This window comes from Carassius gibelio, chromosome B25 (assembly GCF_023724105.1).
Source record: "Carassius gibelio isolate Cgi1373 ecotype wild population from Czech Republic chromosome B25, carGib1.2-hapl.c, whole genome shotgun sequence".
Taxonomy (NCBI): Eukaryota; Metazoa; Chordata; class Actinopteri; order Cypriniformes; family Cyprinidae; genus Carassius; species Carassius gibelio.
Genome location: NC_068420.1, coordinates 13,104,289 through 13,130,395, shown reverse-complemented (window position 1 = coordinate 13,130,395; position 26,107 = coordinate 13,104,289). Strand labels below are relative to the sequence as shown.

Sequence of the window (26,107 nt, the reverse complement as noted above, 5' to 3'; positions counted from 1 at the left end):
CTTCTCATTGCTCTGTGAAAATAAGTGTATAAATGGAACAGTTTGTTGGAGCTGATCTGACGATCTGAGAGAGAGAGAGAGAGAGAGAGAGAGAGATGCAGAACAGGGCAATGTGAGGAACAGTATTAAGAACCGCTGGTTTAGAACAATGATTTTGAAACTTGTGAATCTGTTAGAATTGTTAGAATAAAGAATTTTTTGCATTTGCACCCCTAGTTATCTGTTCCTCTTCTCTAAAGCAGCACAGCATGGCCTCGCCCCCTTTGCATGTTCCCGGGGGTGGGGTTTATCTGGAGTTGTGATGTAATGGATCCGGGAAGAAGCTCGTTTTAGTCCCTTACCAGATTTTAGTAAGCATTAAACTGACATAATTTTAAAAGACAATATCTCCATTTGCATTGAACTTTCAGTGCTGCAACTTTGCAGATATTGTTTATGCCCAAACAGCAAAATTATACATTAACTAACTTTAAAAAAGTGAAATTGCAATCAACCACCCCTTTAAAGATGAAGTAGTAGTTAATTTTGAAGAAAGATTGTGAAGACAACCCTTTTCTTTTCATATGAATTGCACTGATAAATTGTGCGTAATACGAACATGCATTGAATTTATTCTTCACCCAACAGTGTAAACTGTCAGTCATCAGTTACTCATCCTCATATTGATCCAAACCTGCATGACTTTGATGACACCTAAGATGTCTGTTCCTCCACTGAAAGACCATAAAGGTGTTGTAAAATGAATCCATATGATTAAGTGGTTTAATTTAAGTCTTGTGAATAGATATGAATGATGAATAGATTTAATTTAGGCTTTTATTTACATCTAAACAATGATCGACAAACGTACATAAATCACATCATATATGGTAAACATGGATGCTCAATAAATCATTCTTATCTCCTCACAAGTCTTGGATTAAACAACTCAATTAATTTGGATCCAGTGAATACATCTTAATTGACATTATGAACATTAACCAAAGATCTGTTATGACAACTCTTGGAAGGATTTGCCTGGTGGTAATGTATTTGGTCTTGGCGGAATAGATCTGCTACTCTGCTGCTGCAGCAGACCAAGTACAGTGATTTGCTACTGCCATTTCATCCATAACATGCAGCTGTGAGCATGTTAGAAATACTGCTGCTGCACATTTAACATTTACGAATAACCCCCATAGCATACATGATCACCCCATAGCAGATCTATAGCGGTTGAGCTGAGTAAGGTGGAGGTTTCAGCAAGCACTCGCCAAGTATTTGAATCTTGAGCCGCGAGCTCATTGGCTACCGATACAGGAGAGAACCAATCAGCAGTGACGTGATAATGTCATTATATCAGTTAGACTCTATGGACTGTACCATAGAGTTTCATGGCAGAACCTTGTATTTGTATTGTTTGAAATGACAGGAAGGAGAGTGATGTCAAAAGTATTTAAAAGTAAATAAAAGTATGTTTTGGTTAAAATGGAGATGTGTCACTTTATCTTAAATATCTTTATTTTTATTGTTCTACAGATATTTAAACCGTTGCAATAAACTGCAGTTACTATTTACTGCTGTTCATTAAGGGGTTTTAGTAACTTTAAGTAAACACTATTAGATGGTGAACCTGCTGAGATATCATCTTGGACAGCTACGTCAATGGTTACGTTCAAGTAAAGGACCTTGAAGAAAATGTCCCATATCGCCTTACATTTTGGACTGGAGAAGAGATTTCAGGGCTGTGAGGATTGAGCAACAAGAAGACCTGAATCATATAGATCAATATTCTTTTGTCTATTTCTGCAGTGAATAAAAAAACAATTGGTTATCTTGTGGCCAGCGAGGTGAAATGAATTGCTGTAAGGAATAGCGAGCACTACCTCATGCTGACAGTGAAGAAATGAAATGATGTAAACTGACAGTAATTTATTATAAAGCAATCAATATGTGCCTTCAGGATAGAGTAGCACAACAGCCTCCGGTACATCATTTAATCCATTTGGTGGTAGAAGTCTATTGTTTTGGAGTTTCTCAAGTCGATAGACAAAATAAAGTCATAAATAAAATCTGATCAACAAGAGAAAGGTTAATCAGTGTGGTCTTCTGGACTTAAATAAATTGTTCATGCAACCGAAAAAAAAAAAAAAAAAAACACTGAATGGGCTTGTTGTATTCTCATACCTTGGTAAAATAGGGCAGTGCAGCACAATGATATCATTCTCAGTTTTATAAATTCACAATGTTCCTTTAATCAGTCAGTCCCCAGAGTCTGAATTTATTTATGGACTGAATACTTATTTATAGACTCCTGTTCAGCGTCATCCAGTAAACAAGCATAAAAGAGTGTAGTTGGATGACATAAGTCTTATTTTAGTGTAAATGAGGTACTATTATAGTTTTTGTTAATATTTTACCATGAAACATGCCCATAATTGTTTATTTATTTATTTATTTTTAAATAGTGTGGCTGGATACAAGATGGCTGAAATTGTAACTAATTACAGGTAATAAATAGATTGTAAAAATAAAGTAGCCTTTATTAATAATTTAAATATTTATATAATTAGCCTATATCATTCTTCACATATCATACATTCAAATAGTTGTTTTAATTAAACTTTGATGTTTATATTTGAAAATAATTAAGATGACTTGCCATACAGTACTTCACTGTATTGTGTTTGTCATGCAGAACAGTTTTAGCTAAAAATTTAATAGAAAAATATAAATTAAATGCAAAATGAAAACTTGGACCTTTAAAATGAATTAATTTATTTGTAACATTAAATTATGAATTTCTTAAAATGTGAAGTAACTTTAATAATGTGATTAATTTGACTGGATTGATTAGGCTATATGATAAGGCTATGTATGGCAAGAAAATTAACGAGATGGAAAGTAATATTAAAGCAACATTCAGTATTTTGTAACATTTAGATTACAGAAAATAAAGAAACATTGCTTTTTTTCATTATAGAAGGTGCACGGCAAAAACAGTAAAATGTTAAAATGGTGAATGTGACAAAAGAAAACTAAAATGATTTCTATTCTTAAAAGTGTGAGTTTAATGTTTTATCCAGTATATTAAAACATGCATAATGGGGACATGAAAGCATAAGCAATGTCCCATTTAATATCTGTTAATGATATTTATTATAGCTAAGTTACTATAAAATGTTGTTATCCAATTGGGACATATGATGGCTCCACTAAATTAGAGCGATCTTATGCCAGTTCATCCGATCCGAGATAAATTCTATCGTCTGTTACAAAACATGTCAAACTTGAGCTTCGTCAGACTTTGATGGGTTATTACAGAAGCTGTTGCTTGGCAATATCAGCAGCAGCATCGGTGTCCCTAGAGAGCGCGCGAGAATAGAAGCACAGGATGCGCACGCCCAACACACACGAGCGCCGCGCGAGCGTTCACACATCTCTCCAAACACCGCTGCCAGCCGCTTTAAAGTTACACTCCGACCGTAGATAGGCGTTTTATTGCGGGCTGCGTTATATTTACCTTCCATGCTTCAGTTACTAACTCGCTAGTGAAATCTGAACCGTTGAATTCAGCTAGCATAAAACCTTATGGAGCGCCTACAGCGGCACATTTGAGCCTATGAAGATTGTTGAGGTAAGTGGTGCCTGTGCTAACGGTTTTTTCGTGCTTATTCCTACAGGAAAGAGTAGAAATATATCCCCCAGGCCAGAAATGTGAGCTTCAAAGAGGTAAGAAAGTACAAATGTCCGAGTGTTGAGGAGTGAGGAAACTGAGATAAATGTGAGAAGAAGTAGAAACGCTGTCAGTATCGTTAGTTTGGGTTGCAGTTACTTATATTGTTTGAAATTGTTTAAATATTGTAACGTATTTCTGTATTTAAACATAAATATGTTTAAATAAGTTAGGTTAATGTTGTTTTATTCTATTGGTTGCTCAGGTGAAAATGATGAATGTCACTTTAATGAGTTGAACAAGTCGGCTTTCTAAGCATCTGTTGGACTGGAGTCTGACTCTAACCGTTAGACCGAGTGTCAGCAAGTCATTGTTTTTAAATGATGCTTGGCTATTTATTTTTAATTGGATTAAAGGGATAGTTTGCCTAAATTCTGTCTCAGTTTATTTTGTTTACTGCTAATTAACTGGGAAGTCTCACTGAGATTAAAATCTCTTTTACAACAGAGACCTTGCCAAGGTAGCAGCCAAGACAAGATTTTAAAATAAAACAAATATTACGTATGAATAAATATTAAAACAATACTTAAACATAATATCCTTTCACAAGCCTCAATGACCAGTCTGCTTATGACGCCTTTAAATTCACCAATAGACACACATTTATCAAGTTTTAGATCTTTTGGCTAATTATTTCATCCCAGGGTGCATAATACGAAAATGCAGTTCTGTACAAACTCGAAGCACTTAAAAAAATAAAACACTTGGAATGCATGAAAACTCAAAAAAGCATCAGTCATTCGCCATTTCATTTTCCCCCTATGAACTATAAAGTGCATGGTGACTGCAAAGAAAATCTTTTCGAATGACAGAGAGTTGTCATTTTTAGGTGTACTGTCCCTTTAAGAGAATTTAGTTCTAATTCCAGCATGCATTTAAATTCACTTTTGAAAGTTCTTTTGGAAAAAGAGCCTCAATTTTTTATTGCCCGTCACAGTTGGAAACAAGCGCCATGTGTGCTTTTCTGTCTGTCCAACAGATGCCACATCCATCACTGTGATGTTCATGATATAACTCACACCTTTTTAGAGGTGTGCTTCACTGTCTCATACAGATGGCTTTTGAGGCAAAAAGAGACATTCCCCTTTTTCATTCCGTAGGACTCTGAAAGGGAAGATTTAAGAGATCTTCACTCTGATTCCTTTGAATTATTTCTCGGCAGGCTATAAATAGGATGGTGACATGTCCCCACCAGCTTCTAGTTAAGAAATAGATGTGCTCAGAGGACAAGACCTTCTAGCACATGTTCTGTGTTTTCAACAGGATGATGATAAACCAAGGAGTGGTTGATACTGAAACAATTTGACCAGCCACTGTCTCATGTCTATGTGCATTGTGTCATAAGTCATCCCGAAAAGATTTCAGAAAAATAATTTGATGGAATCAAGTAAGTGCTGAGTTTTTAAAATGCCTTTTGATTTTTATTTACTCTTTTCTTCCAAATAAATACATAAAATATAAAATAAATAAATAAAATATCATTTGAAAATAGTGAATGGGGCCTTTTTGGAAGACATAAAAGCATAAATATGAAGCTTACTGTAAAAAAAAAAAAACTTTTTTGAAGTAAATAAAAAGATTATTGGAGTATATTTTTACAAAAATAAAATATGTTTCAGTCTTTCTACTTAAAAAAGAATGTTTAATTGTGTTAGTTTTTTGCATTTATTTGTAAAATATACTAGCAGTTTCTGGGTGAAATTGGTTTAAAAGTAAATCCTACACCATTTTTATTGATAGTGTAGTTTTATAAAACACTTAAACACTTTAAAATATCAGTTATTCTGTTAAATGTATGTCTGTTTGAGCTGGAAATTTGTTTAAACCATCTTTATAGTCATTTTAGGGTTACAGCATTACATTGTCATAGCAATGCATTTGTACAATTTAATATACAAATAGCTTTACAAAAAATGTTATTGAACAGTTGTTTTTCACCTTAAAATAATGTAAGCACATATTTTGTTAAATCTAGTGGCTATACTATTGAAGCTATTTTACTATTATGCATTGGCTCCGTTCTTTTCAATTACTGTCGATTAAGCTTAATTTGTACTAAACCCCAAATATTTTTTTAAAGTCACTTTATATGGCACATCTACCAAATGCATGTCTCTTTTAACAATTTAAAAATGAATGTAAGTTTAATCTTTAATCTGGGTCATCAACTATTCACCCAGTGAGTGAGTTATGACTGTCAGAGATCTTCTTTTCCCCCTCAAGGGGATTGATTTGATTGGCTGCCCAACATTTGGTTATTATCGGATCACTTTGTCTAGTAACAGTTTCTCCTGTATTTCACCCTGGTCTATACATAGGGTTATTTTCACTGTCACTGCCACAGAAATTGCCTATATTATAGCCTCCTGAATTCTGTGGAAATAATACTTGTTGGACAACTCATGCATTTTTTAGCATTATACTAATGGATGTTTGCTGTTTGCGGAGGGCACAGAGAGTCGTAACATTTTAAAACAACCACTTAAGTACAGAAATCACTTTGGTTTCTGTTTTGGCTGTATACTAGGTGCGTTTAAGATGACGGGATCCAGTTGTTTTCCATCATACATTGTAAATATGTTTGTGATGCATACTTTTTGAATTGCCATTATCTTTTGCTGCTTAGTGTTTATTTGTAGACCAAACATTTTAACAACAGTAGCAGTCATCTGGCAAATTATTTTAATCTGATGTTGATTTAGGTTCAATTTGGTGTCATTGCCATTGTTTATTAAAAATAATTAACTGCACAATTAATTGGAAAAAGGACTAAATTGGACTAACTTTTTTTTTATTTACAGTGAAAAATTACTAAGTAGCAATAGTAATGTTTACTATTACATTTTTTATTTTAGCATTTTTATTTTTATTTAATAATTATAATAGCTTTTATTTTTACTGTTATTATTATTATTTTATATCCATATTGATGAATAATTACAACATTTTGGCCAAATTGTGCAGCCCAAACACAGCAAACCTACATTTTTAAAATCTGAAATGTAAAATTTATACCTGAATTTTGTAATTCTGAATTCTGAAAAATAGCACTTTTAATTTTTTTCCCCCCAAATCTTGGAGCACGTCTACAGACTTAAGTCTGTTATATTTTGTTCATCTGTAGCCATGGAGGTTATAAATTGTTATTTAAACCTTGAAGGACTCTATGGACTGGTGCATGTTATTGACTTCTAGTGCTACAGTAATTGAATGACTTCACCGACATTTCTTTCAATGATGCATGTTGTATTCAAAAGTGGACTAGTAACTCAACAATATAATATCAATTTATTTTCTCAGAGCACTGCAGTAATTACTTGGACAGCAGTTCAGCTCTGCTTGACAGAGTATCACTTTAATGTTTTGTAATAGCTGCCAGAGAATCCAAACTGGAATTACACACACACATTCCCACACTTACACAAGTCTTCATCAGCTCTTCAGCCCCACACACCTCGCACCCACACAGTATTCCTCTGTGAGCTTCATGACAGACTCTGCTGTCTGAATGTCAAGGACAAAATCAGAAAGCTCAGAGAGAAGGTAAAAAGACAAGTTCTCACTCTTTATGATTAGTCAGGCCCTGAGAGGATGAGGGGTTTGACATTCAAAAGATCTGCTCGTCACACTGTCTGAATGGAATTGAGGCTGGTGACATAGGCAATGCAGGGTGAAACTATGAAGACTGCTATGTGCAGATATTCCAGTGCATATCTTGTATTTTTATTCTTAAATAATTCACTTAAACATGCTCTCCATGAGCAGGGTATACAATTGGGCAGTGTGTATGTGTTTGTGTGTGTGTGAGAGAGAGAGAGAGAGAGAGAGAGAGAGAGAATGGTTTATCTTGATGAATTAAGTCAATACAACAATTTGTGTTCCAATTTCACTTTCACTTTTCATTCCGTAATGTTGTAGAAGGGTCAAGATTATGTTATTTCTCAGATGTCACAAATTTAAGGAATATTACATTGGATTATGGATTATATCAAAATTATGCAATTGAATTGACCTATTGGTAAGCCCCGCCCCCCTTAGTTACTGTTGCTCTGTTGAGCAATGAACAAACAAAAGGAGTTGATCATTGTCTTACAATGTTGGCTGTCAGTTTGAAAACCTTGTCCCAAGAAGATACATTTTAGACAAAGAAGGACCGCCTGTCATTGAGGCGCATTCATGTGGGACTTAAATATGCCATGGAGGAATATATAAAAATCTGAGTGTTTACAGATCACAGTGCATGCGGGAGAATGTTATGCCGATGATACACGGGGAAACTCTTTGAGCAATTTTGCCAGGCAATTTATTTTGAGCAATTCGGCTTATGCACATTTTTTACATTGAGAATGGGTAACAAATTTATATCTGGATACTTTAAATGGGTTGTGGGTCCTGTGTCTCACCTGGTTGCCCGCTGACACCAATATTGCTCAAAAACTTGCCCCGTGTATCATCAGACTTTTGGCTGTCATGATCACAGATGACAAGGTAGAAGTAAATTTATTTACATTTAACTAGTTTAGTATTGAGAGGCACTTAAATGTAGACCTTGAAATAATTCTCTATAACGTGGAAACCTAAACATTCCTGAGTACCCCATGCAATTGATACCAAACTGCCACTGGCTTGTCTGCGTTCGAGGGGAGGGGCAATAGTTGATAATGTCAAAAACTCTGTGGTGGGACACACCAAAATTTCCATTTTTAGGTAGGAATGTTTTCTGTGTTGATGAAGTTAAGTCAATTCTGTTTTTATAGCACTTTGCACAATATACATTGTTTTAAAACAGTTTGAATAAAAGAGATGTTAATAAAACTGGATTCTTTTAATGCAAGCTTAATTTTATGTTAGATAACAGTCCTTTGTACAAAGAAATGTGGTATTTGTCTCTAAAGCATTAATAAAGTCATAGGACACAAAGTGTGCATCATTAGTGGTATGTGCCTAAAATAGATTTCCTGCCATTAAGAACCATACATTCAAATGGCTGCATATAGCAGTTCTCACATTGCTTTTGCTAATTAATGAAGCAACTTAAGATCAAGCATAATGTAATGTGTTTTTTTTTGTCATGGCTAAACCCTGTCCTACCTACCAAAGCAAAATGTGTTTATGGGTTAATCTGCAAGTTGCACTTCTTTTTTTTTTTCATTTAAAATTTGCCTTCATTTGTAAAATTATTTCAGCTCAGTTTTTCCTTTCTCACTAGTAATTAAGGTATTGATTAGAGATGAGGAAACGGACTTAGACCACCAGTTACAGCAACATTCATGGTCAGGGGACAGTGAGCTTTGACCAGCATTAAGGAGAGGGAAAGATGTGAAAAGTATGGAGCTGTTGTTTAAAGATCATCCCTAGTAAACATCTGTCTTTTGGAGAAGCGTGCCACTGCACAGTAATATTAGTGTGTAATTTATTTCCCTCCAGGGCCAGAGTACCTCATGTGTAAGGGAGGTCAACATATGGTGCTGAGACGTGTGTGTGTGTGTGTGTGTGAGAGGGAAAGAACTCGAGTTGTTAAAACACAGTCGGTATTATGTAGTGAGCAAGCAGAGTGTATTTTGCGTGTGTATCGGATGAGTGCACGGGCCTGTGTTCGCCCCAGTGCAGTGACTGATGTAATTTACACTGTCACAACATGAGGCCGGTCACAAGATGACAGGAGAGAGGGAGAGCAAGGCATAGTGATGACTGACCTGTCAGCACTGATCATTTTGTGTGTCATGTGCAGCTTGGGAAGAGAACCTGTAGTGCTAGAACAGGACCTGGATGAGAGTTTCTGCTGGGTGATGGTCATATGTGTTGACCATGATTTGGCCAAGCAGGACATGTATTTGGATCAACATCAAGCAAACATGGTAACTATTAAAGGAATAGTTCACACATAAATGAAAATTTGCTGAAGATTAACTCAGTCCATCCAACATGTAGATGAGTTTCTTCATTGGAACAGATTTGTAGAAATGTAGCATTATATCACTTGCTCACCTATGGATCCTCTACAGTGAATGGGTGCCGTCAGAATGATCCAGAATAATCCACATACTCCAGTCCAGCAATCAGCATCTTGTGAGGTGAAAAGCTGCATGTGTAATGAACAAATCCATCAAGATGTTACTAACTTTAAACTGTTGCTTGCACTTAAAATACAAGTTTTCTACCATTATATTTGTCTCAAGTGAAAATGTTGTATTTACTGAATCAGAAGCGAAATATGTACAGATTTAGCATAATGTACTAGTCATAAAACTTTTGGAAACAAATATGTTGGTTGATTTTGATTTGAGCGGATAACGGGATGGATATAATGAATTATATGGATTTATATGGATTATATTATACTGTATATTTTAGCCAGAAACAACATTTCAAAGTTGAAATGTTTTAATGATGGATTTGTTTCTTACAGTCATGCAGATTTTCATTTGATAGGGCATTAATTTTAAAGGACTCTCATTCTGACGGCACCCATTCACTATAGAGGATCTACTGGTGATCAAGTGATGTAATACTAAATTTCTCTACATCTGTTCCAATGAAGAAACCATTTATTTAACCACCCTTATATTTAGAGGGATATGATAACTAAAATCATGATGATTTTTTTTCTAGGACCAACAAAAATGTGAAATTGTCCTGCTTGAAAATATCATAAAGTCAATGAGTAGTAGAAGGATAAAAGAACCTGAGTGAGAGCAGTGGCAGACAGTAGCATCTGGAGACTTGCATGGGGCCGGTTACTATGGCAGTGAATCTCTTAGGACATTAGGGAATATAAACTCAGCAGGTTGCATCTTAGTCAAATTAGACGCCTTACTTAATTTGATCCAAATGAAAAAAAGGACTGTTAAAGATTCATGGTTCATTAAAACATTTTATTAAGGATATGCTATACTGTATGTAGCCTTCAAATGGAGTCAGAATTATCGTATTTGCAAGAAATTGTATATTTTTATTAAATTGCAATTTCAGATGATGCTCACATTGCCATTGTCTGTGTGGAGCAGAGCAACAAACAAGTCTCTGGTAAATGTTAATCAATCATTTTGGAATGTATTGTAATTTTCTGTGCTGGATTTAAATAATGTTTATGCCTTATGGACAAAAATTTTTAAGTTTCCTTTATGCCAAAAAGAAAAGAAAGAAAGTTAAATACCATGCATAAATGATAGAAATGAAAATGATATATAAGTAAACATAAAAATATATAAAAAAAAAAAAAATCAGAAATGCATGGCATTTTGCAATAATAAATGACTGAATAATGAATGCTAAAGGTTCCCACATGATGCATAGTCTGTATTGATGATTCACACCACACAACACTCTAATGACTGATGAAATATCATCTGCACCTCATGACAAGGCGTTTTGTAATAAACAGATCACCCTAAATCCCAGTTTAACAATCACGTGGTGCAAGTAATTACTGGTCGTTGACAGCTATGGATTATAAGATATAGCCTACAATGAACTGTCTGCAAATACAGTGCCATTGTGTTTGATTTATGAAACCAAAATGGGTGGGCATAGATTTTAGATACGAGATGAGATGAAAAAGAAATTGAGGAGATTTTTGAAATTCATGCTCTTTTTACAGATTATTCAGTATATCCATGCAGAAGGCAGCTGATGGATGAGGGTCCTGTGTACACATAGGACCAGGTTTAACCTCCCTCTCTGTCCTTCCTTTGATCCCCAAGTAATCACAGCCCTTCCTCCATCATGTTCTAGCAGGAGTTTACTTAATGAAAAAATGCTGTGATCTGTAAATAAAAAGGCTTTGGCGAGTCTCCAATCATTAATCCACCCAGGTTAATATCACACATGCCTGGGAATCAATACGGTTCTTCCCAAGCAGAGGAAGATTGGGCAAACCTTTTTTATTCAGATTTTTTTTTTTTTTTGCTGAATGTCCAGAATATAGTGATATCAAGCTTTTTTTTGTATATTACATAAACCCATAGTTCACTACCAACACTCAAACCAAAAATGTGCTCCTTTTAATCTTTAACAGTATATCTGTTATTTTATAATTTATAATAGTCAGATATTCTTATTAGCTAGTCAAACAGTAACTAATCAAATATTCTTACATTACATATGTAAAACTTTTCTGTATTTTTAAAGTTTGGCTCAGGTGCCAATATACTGGTCATCCACACAAATATACATTTGTCCGCTTAAAAATTTACTTAAATTGTTAATTAATTAATTACAAAAATGTAATAGTTATTGTTGTTAAAGATAATTTGTTTATTTCGTATATTTTATAAAATAAGACAGTCACTACTATTATAACTACTAATAATAATTATTGTTAGTAGTAGTGTTAATATATGTATGATTAATAACAACAATAATAATGATGATTATAAAAATAAATTTGAGATGATCGTAAGCTTTCATGGTCTTCAAAATATAAATATAGTTTATTTTATATTAACAGATACATAAACAATAAATATATAGAAATATTATTAAGAACGGTAAAAACAGCAATAATTATTAACATTGTTAATAATGAATTATTATTAATTTATATGTAATTTTTTAATTATATATCTGTTTATTCCTTTTATGTTAAAGTCGTTATTTCTTTTTTTAATAGGTATAATACCCCACTGGTGTACACATACCGCTGGTTGGGAATCACTATCCTAAAACCCTGTATGATTGGAAAGCATGAGCCGTGAGTCGTGCATGCCGCAGTATCATTTTTATTCAGTGTGAGAGCATCACTATAATGAGACATCTTTCATTCACTCCGGTAATACCTAAGGAAGTGGGCTGGAGAATATTTCAAGGATAAGCTATTTTCTCCTTTGATGTAAAGTATAGAAAATAAATGCGCAAGTGAGCATGAAAGCAGATTTTTGATAATCAAGTTAATAATGCAAAGGAGTCCCATATCTCATTTATATAAAGATCTATTGATTCCTGTCTGTGTGGCGAGAGTGATTTATTTCACCATTTCGATATGATTAGGGAGGAAAAGTTATTTTAAAATCAAGTCATTTAGGTAAGCGTACTGTGGAGATTCTTCACTTTTCATTTACATTCACATTGCATTTCAGTAGAACAGCGTGTTTTTTTTTCTAATAAGAGCCAATTGTTGTAAAAATCTGAGCCTTTTTTACTTTTTTTTTTTAGCAGATCTGCTATATTTATATAGCACACTTGTTAATGTTCGAGTAAATCACCTAAATGCTCAGTAGATACCATAATCCATGAATCCAAAGGTTCTGACATCACTGGGTCCTCCACAGCTTTCAGAAGACTTTAGAAACTCTTTTTGACAATCAGTAATTATATTGTAGGTAGGTTAGGATTGATTTTATTTACATATATAAAAACTTTATTTGACAACTTGGATTGAACTAATCATATCATTTATCACAGATAGCAAATTTTGTTTAGTCTCTCTGTGGTTATTGAAATTACTGGACAAATCCCAGTCCTACAGTGCCAGTTCTCTGAACAAAACTACCTGAGCACTAGGGTTGTGCCGATAGACGATAGTATCTTGTATCGACAATGCTCAGAGATATCGATGATATCAGATGTCTTTGTCGATAGTCAAGATGATATTAGGCTCATTCTTCTATTAATGTATTCAATTACAATAAAAATACTTATTTTTATTTTTATTAGATGACCTATTATAATTCAGCTATCAAATTGCCCCGCTTTTTCACTTTGGCACCGTATTTTACATGTTAGTTTATCAATATGTTTAACATTTTATTTTTTGGTGCATCCATATAGGCTCACTCTCGTGCACATGCATGGTTTAAAACACTAAATATTTATGCTATGACAACTCTCTTGGCCCATTCATGCACGATAATATCGTGTATCATTGATCTCATGGGCTGACGATATGCTGATTTGAAAAATGACCATATCGCCCGACACTACTGAGCACAGAGAATCATCAAATGATTTTACCTTGGAATGGGAATTATTATTCAAAAAAGCTTGTGGTGATAAACGCTGCTTTTTTAATAAGATTACACTGAGATTATGTTGACAAATCAATGCAATATGGTTGCTGTGTTTGAATGTTGTAAACTGGATCAATGGTTTTAATCATTTCTAGTTTCAGAGTACTGATTCAACAGGGTAATAATTGCAAAAGTGAAGTATAATATTCAGAGCAATGATGAATGTGTGTTCGGCAAGGAAGGACGTGGAGTGGGAGTGGGGGAGAGAGACGGTGGGGAGCTTACAGTGGTATTGATTTGTGAGTATGTCCTCCATCTGTCACTGTAATGAATGTTAATGTGACACTACACAGCGTACAGAAGCTTGGACTGGATACACCAGTAATTTAAGAGTCAATGCTCTTTTTACCTTACCTTTAGTAGGAACTCATCTTTTGCAGAACTCAATTTGCCGTTCTTGTTACATCTACATGGCCTTGCATCTTTTGTAATTAACAGCTGTCCAGACAAGTGATACAAATTTGATGTTGTCTGTTTATGGAAATACACAGATTTAGTTTATGATGGGTAATTGCGCACATCTGGTCTTTGCAAGTCTGTGATGTGGTTACAACTTCCAAATATCCACCAAACTGTAATCAGACATGATTGAAACCAGCCACTGTGCTGTACCTGAATTACTATACACAGTTTATTAGCACTAGTATATGACTTCAGACTTGACAGAAAATGGATCTTATTTACTTTCTTTATACATGCTCCTGTTCAAATTACATCATATGTGCATGTAAAGAGAAATGTTTGATTTGTGATCTTTCATCAGAATGTAATAATAACTTGCTCTGCTCTGAAATAGTGCATTTTGACTCACTTTTAATAGAAGACTTAAAACTTTTTTTGATGTGGTGAACACCCCAAAATGATCCCTCTATGATGAAAAATATACTTGTGTATAAAATATAATTTGGAAAAATATTTAAATTATATTGATATTGTTGTTGTTTTTTTCATTGCTACTTTAGATGTGCTTAAAATAATTTTGATTAATCTCTGATAGATTAACCATCTTTTACAAGGCAAAATGTTATTTTATTATTTTTCTCTGAACCTTGAACTGAGCTTGAAATTCTTACTTTTTTTGGCCACATGGTTATTAGAATAACATTTCTTTAAAGTGACTTATTTAAAGAATAACTTTTAAATGTAATTTCCATATTTTGCATGAAAATTTGAGTCTGACTAATGGGCAAAAACAACAGTTGCATAAAAGATCTTGCTGAATAAAAGCAATAATTATAAAAAACTGTCAAAGTGGAAAAAACGTAGCCCTTTCGACCTGGGTTTGAATTAGAAGTATAATTACAAGTGGATGTCAAATCTAAGATCTTAAAGGCAGGGTAGCATCTGGTGAGAGAGCTGCTTTCATTAAAAGAAGATCCTGTGGCTCTAGTAAGGAGAGCAGCTCTAGATTACATCCACAGCTTTCCTTGTGCTACTCAAGACCTTTTTAAATCCCGCTATCATACAGGTCAGGGATCAGCAATATTCTTGGACTGGGGTAATGGGGGAAGTGGGGCAATCCAGGAAAAAGCAATCAAACCCAGATAAAAGGAAAGGAGGATACGATGAAGGAGCAGGTGCATGGGGTGTTTTTTTACTCAAAGCTGTTGTTTAAGAAATGTAACCCCCATCACCTCAGCCGTGATTGCCTTCAAAGATATGACTGTACACGTCAAGCTGCAATTTTGGTGTTTTGATGTGGGAAGATGATAAGGCCAGTTTCCATCTGGCAAAGGTTTGATGTTCAGTTTTACAGTGGAAAATGTGGCACTTACTTTTAAGTGCTGAATGGAAAATGCATTCAAGCAAATGAAAATGTCTTTGCAAAGCAAATGAAGCTACATATACAATGCTAACATAATTTCTGTAATTGCTAGGCTTTGGTTTATTCTGATGACATGGGACAAGTTCACATTTTTTTCCCATTTCAGAGGTCCTCACTTACATATATATATATATATATATATATATATATATATATATATATTTAGACATGTCCACAATTGGATAACAGGTTTGCAAACCTCATATAAAATGAATGGAAAATAAAACACCTCATGTAAAATTCAGTTTGACCTTCTGAAGTTGACTTCAGTCATTTTCTGAAGATTAAACATTTACTTTTGCTATTTTTTTAAAAAGAGTTTCAGGCACTGATCTATAATCGAGAACTGGAAATTTCTTTCAACATGCTATCTTAAGGGTGGGAGATGCTGTGTGTATCCAGGTAAAGCAAAAGCACTTTATTTGGCCTTCCGATAGTAGATGCATTTAGGAATCTTTAAGTTTACTTACAACAGAACAGCAATGCTTTTTATGGACGACTGTTTCATGAACCTATGAGAGGAGGTAATTCTAACTTCGCTATGACAATCTGGCGCTTCTGAATCAGCTACTGGAAGTATGTTTTGTTATTAGTTTAAGTATTTTCTATTGACTGTTCAAAAGTTTTGCGCGTCGTGTTTGTGTGTTCATGCGTCTGTGTGTGTGTGTGTGTGTGTGTGTGATAGAGAGAGAGAGAGAGCATCATTCACATTACAGTGGAGTCAGCTGTCTTTACTGTGCATGGCTTGTGTACTGCAAACACATAGGAGCTTCATCACTGTGTCTGTCACTCAACTCTGTTCCCCTTTCTGGCTTGAACTGACAGTAAAATTAAGGACATTATTAACTGTCTTTACATTTATTTTGAAAGATGAAGGTCGTGATTATACATTTCCAACAAGTGCTTGCGGTGTTTGGCCAATCACAATGCTCTGGCTCAGTTGGCCAATCAGAGCAGACTGTGCTTGTCTGAAGGAGGGACTTTGTAGAAAGCAACACATTTGAGAGAGGCGGGGCATAGAGGACTTACAATAATGTACAGTATTTGAAAAATAATGTTTTTTGAATATTAAAGCATGTCAACATATTCTGTTACACCAAATACCAGACATGGGGACTTGTGACTTGGTGACTTGGACTCGAGTCGACTCGAGTCGCTATTTTTAGGACTTGAGACTTGACTCGGACTTGGAAGTTAAAGACTCGAGACTTGACTTGACTTGAGACACGATGACTTGAATGACTTGAGTGTTAATCACATTATGTTTTCAGTTTGAATATAAAATATATAAATTATTTTTTTATTTTTTTAAATAAAGTTGATTACTCAGCTGGAGCGCAGGCTGAGAATAGCGTCGTGACTGGATCAGGACACTATCATCGGTCATGTCCTCTCTACCTTACGCACACCACGCCCACTTAAATCAGATATCACATCACATCAACATGTCAGCCTGAGAGGTACCGAGGTTCATCGCTTTTGTCTTCAATAGTTCGCGACTAAAAACGCGTGGAAAACGCTAGTCGCGCCGCTTTCTCCTTTCCAAAGCGCTCGGACAGAAGTGCGCCTGGGCGTCTGTCTTTGCTAAGCATCCATGACACACTCTCTCTCAATGAAGACGCGGAAATTTCAGCAAAGTATAAATGGATTTGCAGCACTAAAAATCGCTCGCAGTAGCTCTGCTACTAAATTCGTTTCAAAATGGCAATCCATATACAGCTATGAACAGCTGTTCCTTCATCTTAGCTGAGCTTTCAACGTTGATACGGGAAAAGGATGAAGCTGATTGGTTAGTTAGTGTCACATGACCTGCGGTGCGCTTGCGGCATTCTGAAAAGTTTAGATGTTTTTAACTCGATGCGGTGCGACGCGCGCGCGTTGCTTCCATTATGAGCGCGCATACCGCGCGCCTACATTGGAAATAAAGAACTTGCGCGCGCAAAATACGTGATGTGAACGGCCCCTAATGATCTGCTAGCAGGCCGTCAAAAAAACGCATTCCAGGGGCGGCGCTAGGGCTGGGCTAAGGGGGCATAAGCCCCGAATATTTTGTTACCTTGTTTTTCTCATAGAGCAAAACAATTAATCAGAAAAACTAATGTAGCTGCCGCGATTACCCAATCATGAGAAGTGCATGAAACAACTTAAAATACGTCATATTTATATTCTGTACTGTGTGTGTATATATATATATATATATATATATATATATATACACAGTACAGAATATAAATATGACGTATTTTAAGTTGTTTCATACTTTTTTGTTATGTACAGTACAGACCAAAAGTTTGGACACACCTTCTCATTCAAAGAGTTTTCTTTATTTTCATGACTGAAAATTGTAGAGTCACACTGAAGGCATCAAGGGCTATTTGAGCAAGAAAGAGAGTGATGGGGTGCTGCGCCAGATGACCTGGCCTCCACAGTCACCGGACCTGAACCCAATCGAGATGGTTTAGGGGTGAGCTGGACCGCAGACAGAAGGCAAAAGGGCCAACAAGTGCTAAACATCTCTCAGGGAACTCCTTCAAGACTGTTGGAAGACCATTTCAGGTGACTTCCTCTTGAAGCTCATCAAGAGAATGCCAAGAGTGTGCAAAGCAGTAATCAAAGCAGAAGATGGCTACTTTGAAGAACCTACAATATGACATATTTCAGTTGTTTCACAGTTTTTTTGTTATGTATATAATTCCACATGTGTTAATTCATAGTTTTGATGCCTTCAGTGTGAATCTACAATTTTCATAGTCATGAAAATAAAGAAAACTCTTTGAATGAGAAGGTGTGTCCAAACTTTTGGTCTGTACTGTACATAAAAAAAAAAGTATGAAACAATTAAAAATACGTCATATTTATATTCTATACTCTGAGAGAGAGAGCGAGAGAGAGAGAGAGAGAGAGAGACAGAGAGGAGAAATGTAACAGTTTAATGTTGTATGTAAACTGTGTTTGAGAGAGAGAGAGAGAGAGAGAGAGAGAGAGAGAGAGAGAGAGAGAGAGAGAGGTGTTCAGAGAGGAGTCTGTTGGATGTTTAGCTGTTATTTTTTTTTATGGACTCAATGTTGAAAATGTAAAACATTTCAAAAACTGTTGGCAGAAGTGAAAAATAAATAATTTTAAGAAGTTACAATTTTGTTTAATTCCATGATGTATTTTACTGAACATGAGTATTTACAATGCAAATCCAAATTATTTTAATTTACTGACAGTTACTTATATCTTGTCTTTTAACTTTATTAAGATCAGATTCTGCAGGTAAAATAACAATATTAAGGTGACTTGACTTGGACTTGACTTGACATAGCTTGTGACTTGACTTGACTTGACTTGCCCAAGAAAAAAATACTTGGGACTTACTTGAGACTTGAAGGTTAAGACTTGAGACTTACTTGAGACTTGCACATGTGTGACTTGGTCCCATCTCTGCCAAATACACAAAATAATGATCTTTAAAAAAGCATCATATGATCCCTTTAAGCACCTTTATTTTTATGAGTGTATATAACAAATGACAAAGTGCTCATTCTAAAATTTGAATAAAGATTTATGCTTTTTATACCTTTATTCACATTGTAACATTACAGTTATTCATTGTTTATGTAATTTTGCTCGTTTTTATTCATACAGTATGCTAAATGCAAATGCTTCAATAATGATTTTGTTAACAGCATTCATTTTGAAACAGGTAGTGATTTCAACTGTGTTTAAATTAATGATGAATTTAACATTAATATATAACATTTTACATGAAAATGGTAATGCTAGTAAAACACCATATTTGCGCAATCTTGGACTTTAAAAATATACAGGACCATAATATATAGCAAAACTTCTTCATAGAAATAACTGACTACATACAGTATGGACTTTACAGTATGGAAGCTTTATTTCCAAGATGATGCATGGTAAGCTTTTCATTTCAGTACAGCATAAAGAAATATAGCAACAGAGGCTTGTATTGAACTGTATTATTATATATAAAAATCATTTTCTGAATCTAATAAGTTCATGTTTGATAATTCCTGAATAATTACGTACATAAAGAGGCTATATTTTGTCTAACGTTATCCTGTGTCGGCAGTGCACAGCAGACATACCCACCTAAATGATTTAAATATAAAGCTTACCCTGCCCAAAATGACCATAAACATTGCAGATTAACATTTACATTGCACATACTGTAGACATAACAAAAACTCATCCTGTGTGACTGATTCGCTTCAAATCGGGTGATTTTAGGTCAGCAGTTTGATGGTGCTCTCTGCCAATAAGCAATAGTAAGATGGCGGCTCGAACACTTCCGGTGGCTTCAGAACGCGATCAGCGATCCAGTCATTATATATAGATCAGTGGTTTCAGGCCCTATTTTGCAGTCTATTTGCGAAAAATGCCATTTAATGTTATTATGCACAGACCTATTAATAATGTTAGAAGCAAATTAATTCACATCAGTCTATAATTTCTTCCTCAGTGCACCAGATTTGTTTGGTGTTAAGCTCTGTGAGGCATATTTTATGATGAATGTTTGTAATAAGAATTTATGTTTGTGTGGGTCGGTTGAGTCAGGGAGTCTAATCTCACAGAGTGTAGAGGATACACGTGGAACAGGCAGGGCAAGATGTTTCGTGTAGGCTTCAGGTCCCTATAGGCATGGAGCACATGATTCTTTATGGTGCTCTCACCTGCTGAGAACAGCAAACCTGGCACACACTGTGCCTCCCTTTCTCTCTTTATTGTTCTCTGCCTGCATCCTCTCTTATGGGAAATGGGACCTTGCAGTCAGCAGAATATTCATCAGATAAATCTGCAAAAACACAACACGCTATTTATATAAATGCATGCTCACTGTAGTACGCAAGATACAGAAATAAAAAAATTCACAAATGCAGACAGCCAATTGTCCTTTTCAATTTATAAGTGACTGAAACTAATAAAAGTTTTCAACAGTTCCGAACAGAGAAAATGTGAGTCCTGCTTGCGCATACAAAACTTGGCTCTGTAGTTTTCTGGGTGTTACAAGGTGTTCAAAACGTACCCTAAAATTTCTAGTTGCTGACCCTAAGACCAGCGGCTTTGTGTCTACCTCGTCTTGCAGTAGTAAAGCTGTACAACTGCCTCAGTTGCTAAGGCACAGTGTTTTTTTTCTGTGTGTGTGTGTGTGTGTAGGTCCCACCGTCAGGGCCGTGCGTCACAGGCCGTGATGTGGGTAGAGTGTAAGGTGCTGGAAGCTGGCTGTGGAGGCAGAAGGAGGTCCCTGCGATCAACGGTCATGAGACTCCCCTGCTCCTTTTGGTTCCTGCTGCTGGTAGGCGCTGGAGGTCTTCTTCTGCTGCACCTACAGGACCTCACAGAGACACTCCAGCAACAAAACCAAGGTCTGTGTAACATCTGGCTTATTTTTGAGGATTGTGTTTACACTTTTAAAATGTTCTGATCTTAATGACTGTCAAAAATTAAGTGCTTTTATTAATCTAAAAATATAATTGAATATGACTTAATACAGCTTGCTGCTCACAAGGTTCAACAGAGATAAATCAGAGGAATCCAATAACACTTGTGGAAAACAATTTCCCTACATTAATTTTGCTTTCATTTAAATTTTCATTCATCTAAATAAAAATATTAATTGTGATAAATTGAAAGAAATCTCATAACACTTGTGGAAAATAATTTTAACCAACATCACCAAAGCATAATAGACAGGTGACAAAAGATAATAATATTTCTAATAATAATAATAATAATAATAATAATAATAATAATAATAATAGAAAAAATACAACATATAGAAATCTTTTACAAATTTTAATATAAAGTAATCTCCTTGAAGCTAAAAATTTATATGGTTTAATAAGTAGGGGTGTAACGGTACACAAACGTGTATGATTTCGGTACAGCAGGAGGAAAAAATACTGAACATATATATATATATTTTTTTTTCAATGTTTTACTGAACAAATTGCTCTTTCTTTAAATAAATTAAATTATAATGAAAATTTTATTTAACTCTACCTCATAAAATAAATAAGAATCTATAGTCCCAAAATTCTACCTCCGCTTCTACTCTAAACTATAGGGCGCCTTTTTACATTACCATAAGGTTACAATTAACAACCGAGCGAAAACTTTAATTTAATTACTATTTATTTTTAACTGTAATAATCAACACTCAAATTAAAAACTTGTATGCAAACATGAAGATAGAAATAGAAATACAATGCTACACTGTGTCGTCAGAGTTGGTATTGTGGCTTTATCAGACACTTAACATTTTATGAAAATCTAGATGGCTGTGTCGGAGTGCATCACATTAAACAATTTCATCAATTTACAGGTTAACTTTTATTGTAGCTATATGGGTGCTTAGTTTTTTTTCTTGTTGTAGTATAATACACTTGGCAAAAATATCATAATATATAAACGAAAAAAGTAAAGACCTAATGGCTACAACTAGACGGTAAAAGCTTAGACTCTTCTCCACTCTTCAAACACACAAAAAATATTAGCCTTTACAGACATTGGTTACGTCTCAATCAGCTCCCTAGCTCCTGAACTCGTGTATCAGTATATTGTGTACACGAATTTGGTCACTGGGAAGTTCCCTGACTCTGATTGGGACAGTGATCACTCGAATTCCAGTGACATGATTACTTACAGCGTCATCGGACAACATTGTAGAATGTCACCACGTGAATTAATAAACAGCAGGCAGGACGATCTCTTTAAACAGAACATCATTCTGTTACATGTTCTTTCAACATTTCAGTCGAATATTAATTATAAATGTTAATTAGATGTGTTCATTTCCTGTCTATTGATGAGTGTTTTTAAGGTGCATCTTGTGATTTATTTCATGGCGCCAAAGTTACAGTGCACTAGAAGAGTTTCGCAAATGAGACAGCCCTTAAAATTGCTGATTCCCTGATCAGTGCCCTGACTACTAAACAAGGGAGCTGATTGAGACACAAGTTTTGAGGTTTCGTTGAAAGTTTGAGGATCCAATGGTGTTACAAGCTTTAGTGACAAGCTTTTTTAATGCTTTTCAGTGGAAAAATATTTGTAAAACCCACAAACAAACATAGGAAAGACCAACAGCACTTATTTAAAATATGATAAAGAGAGATGAAGTTTGGATCATTTTTCACAGCACATCTGACTGGTCTAGGGTATGGCAACTGCCATTCTCTGCCATATACAGAAACGCCACCCCTCCCGATACCAATTTTTTTCAGTAAGAATACGTGTACTATAACTCCAATATTAATAAGTTATCCTATATTTAAGACATGGTGAAATCCCAGTGTACACCTCTGTAAGAGCTAACGCTGTGTTTGATTACTGCCACTTTTCGGTTTATTTGAAGTGCTTGCATGCGGTGAAGTGGGCTTTAAAACTCACTGTGTCTTCCCTGCAGAGCCATCAAAAGCTGCTAATGTTGTCTGTTTCCGTCTTGCGACAGAGGACAATTGTTAGCTGAGCGCGGAAGCTCATGAGAATGATATTATACTGATTGCGAGAGACGCGGGGGAGATATTGCGACGTCTCTCGGAAATGTGGGTCAATGAAAAACTCTTCAGAAGGTCTTAAAGGAAATTTGCCTGTCAACCTCACTGTTGTTTGTTGATGCAGTATTTAACCTTTTCATTTTAAATCAAATTAATTTGCTGGGAAATGATTTTAAAATGCGTTTATGGCGATTCAAAAAAAAAAAAAAGAATACAAATAAAACAGTAAACTGTTCATGAATTGTCATTCCTGACATATTCCCTACACATCCTGAGTAATTTACATGAGCCTCAAGCTTAAACGCTTGACAAGACACAAACAATTTACGTTGAACTTCCCTAAATGCATTACATTTGAGACGTTTGTTGCTAAAAAAGTAGAGCACTTTAGCGCATTAGAATCTAATAAGGGAATGACTAACCTGAGATGATTGAATCTTGCGTTACTATTGACTGAGGGATTGTGTAAGCAGTCATTGGTGGGGAAGCTAAATAACAGTTCAATAGTGCCCTGGAAAGGCAGTCTATTCAGTTTCATCTCTCCTGTGCTGATTGATCTGTCTCTCCATACCCTCTGATCTAACCCGCCCAGTCAATGACAGCTGTCTCTGTGGACCCTGAATCATTGGCAGTGAAACTGCGGCTCAAACTAAGTTTTGGCACAGAGGTGTTTCAATCTGTTGAGGGCTTGTGTGGTTTTTCCATCTTAGAAGAGAAGAATTTTTAAAAAATATTTCTACTGAACTTATATTTGTTAAATTATATGGGGACAAGCAGAAACTTGACAGAATACACTGTAAAATACAATAAAATATATTACTGATTACTGAACTCTTTCCCTGGCAAACACATCATTTTCTGGGTTTCCACGTTCTTGATGTTATATGCTGAAGGACGCTATTAAGCAACTCCTGAATGAGTCCCGATAAAAAAAAAACAAAAAAAAAAAAAATGAGGAAGATGCAAAAATGAGCGATCTCCTTTGCAAGGGAAAAATGTGATCATCAACAATAAACAGCATATAATTGAAACTGCCTAAAGTTATTGAGTGAAGTGTCGATCCAGGAAGTGGCAAAGGACTGTGCAAGCTTTGGGGGTGCTGATGGAAGCGATCTACTACCTCTTTGCTTTGATCACCGAATATGATTCAGATGCAGCATTTGATAAAAAAAATTCTCAGCTTTTTCTCTCAGAATGTTGCTTTTTTTTTGAGTGAAACTTGCCTACATTCAAGTGTTGATAATTATTTAAGATAGAATTAAAAAAAAAATATTTAAAAGTAGAGGCTCTGTTCTTTATTTTGCTGTATTGCATGTTCAGATATGCATACAAAAAAATATTCTTGGGGTCATGCAATTTTGGTGAAAATGATAAAAAATGCTTGCAGTGCCTGGCATTTTTATATAATATAGAGTAATAATAACTTTTTTTTTTACCATATTGAAATCTGTTTTTGGAAAAGAATTGAATACTTTTTTATTTAGCAATGATGTAAAGTATTAAGTATTTGTGTATTTACTTGTTTTTCCCCAGAAAGACATATTGGATTTTTTTTTCTTTCTGTTCAAATGCATTTCGTAATTTTTTTTATTTCTCAAATTTTCAGCAGACTCCCTAGCAGCCCTCTGGAGTTTGAAAACGCCTTGATCATCTAGTCCTCAGTGTAATCTGATTCTAATTTGCAAAAAGTAGAGTTTTGATGATTGGCTCTTTTGTAAACATGACTTCCTGGTGGATTAATAAAATCCAAGGTTTTGGTGGGTAACTGGGCATTAGCATGAACCCATTATTCCCATCTGCTACTGCAGATACTGTCTAAATACACTATCTAGACTCAAGAAGCATAATTTGACATTCACAGCTATTCAAAAGAAGCTGTGGATGGACTGCCTATAGCTCTATTAGCTTTCATATGACTCTCCAGTCTTGCTGTATAATACTAGCATTTATTTCAGAGCAGTTACAGTCAGTGGTTATTATACACTTGCCAGTACAATGATCAATTGCTTTCATCCTAATACATCAGCAGCGATGCATTACACAACACTTTCAGCAATGAGACGGTTGGTGAAATAAACTAGTGGAGAATTTGAGTGTTGGAATATTGGCCAACAGAAATCGAAAGAAATGCTACAGGCCCTGGAGAGGGCATATCTTCATTAAGACATGCATGAAAGAGAATGAATCACATAAAGACGGTCTTATTTATCTAATTACAGCTGTGGATCTTTCAACACTTGTCTAATTTGATGTCTTGCTGAAATTTACAGTTCTTACATTGTTTCCTTAGACTTTGTTGATGTGTTTAATGAAACATAGAGAAATAAAAAATGCACCAGGTGTTTTCTTACATAGATGGGGACATGGTGTTTTATGCAGAGAGGAAGCAAACAGACATTTCCTCAACCCAGACATTTAAAACTGTGCTCTAGAAAGTCCAGTCTGAACCTTTTAGCCCTCTTCACAATTATCAGATCAGTGATAGACACTCCATTATGAGGTAATTACTACATAGTTACAGTGATAACATTGCAAAGTGCCTGAGAAAGAGTTCTCAGCTACCAAAAAAAAAGGATGTGATCAGTCACAGGTCAATCAATTGTATTGCTTTCAGACAGTCTATTGCAGTCAATAGGATTATAAAGAACTACATCATAGCACATGCATTTCCGACCGGTCTCCTCACCTAATTTGATTGCCGTTGAGCTCACTTTGCACACCACTTAAACAAGATCAATAGTCATTTACAGCCCTGCTAGATTTACAAGGCAATTTGGAGCAATTATTCAAGTCAATTTTAACCCCACCTCTGCAGAACATTAACAAGCTCCACTTCCCATTTAGGGTATCATTATTGTCAATAATTTGATGAGTGCTTAACCTTTGACCCATAAGCATCAGCTTGAAGTGTGTGTCATAAGTGAATACCTAATGTTACTGAGACACAAGAACATTGTATTATGTATTGAATTATAGTTAACTACCATTTTCTATAAATATTTCCATAATGTAAAGTGTTTTTGTTCGTTTTTTATGAAGTTCAACACTTCTA

General features: G+C 35.2%; 1 protein-coding gene across 3 annotated transcripts in view; it reads left to right on the top strand.

The window, feature by feature from the left end:
• Positions 1-3,382: 3,382 nt before the first annotated feature.
• LOC128014014 (carbohydrate sulfotransferase 8) overlaps positions 3,383-26,107 on the top strand; it is an 83,175-nt gene continuing 60,450 nt past the window's right edge. For all 3 annotated transcript variants that reach the window (XM_052597249.1, XM_052597248.1, XM_052597247.1), the window contains exons 1-2: positions 3,383-3,616; positions 20,717-20,925. In XM_052597249.1, the coding sequence (XP_052453209.1) occupies positions 20,751-20,925 (175 nt within the window). In that variant the 5' untranslated portion in view covers positions 3,383-3,616; positions 20,717-20,750. The remainder of the gene's footprint in view (positions 3,617-20,716; positions 20,926-26,107) is intronic.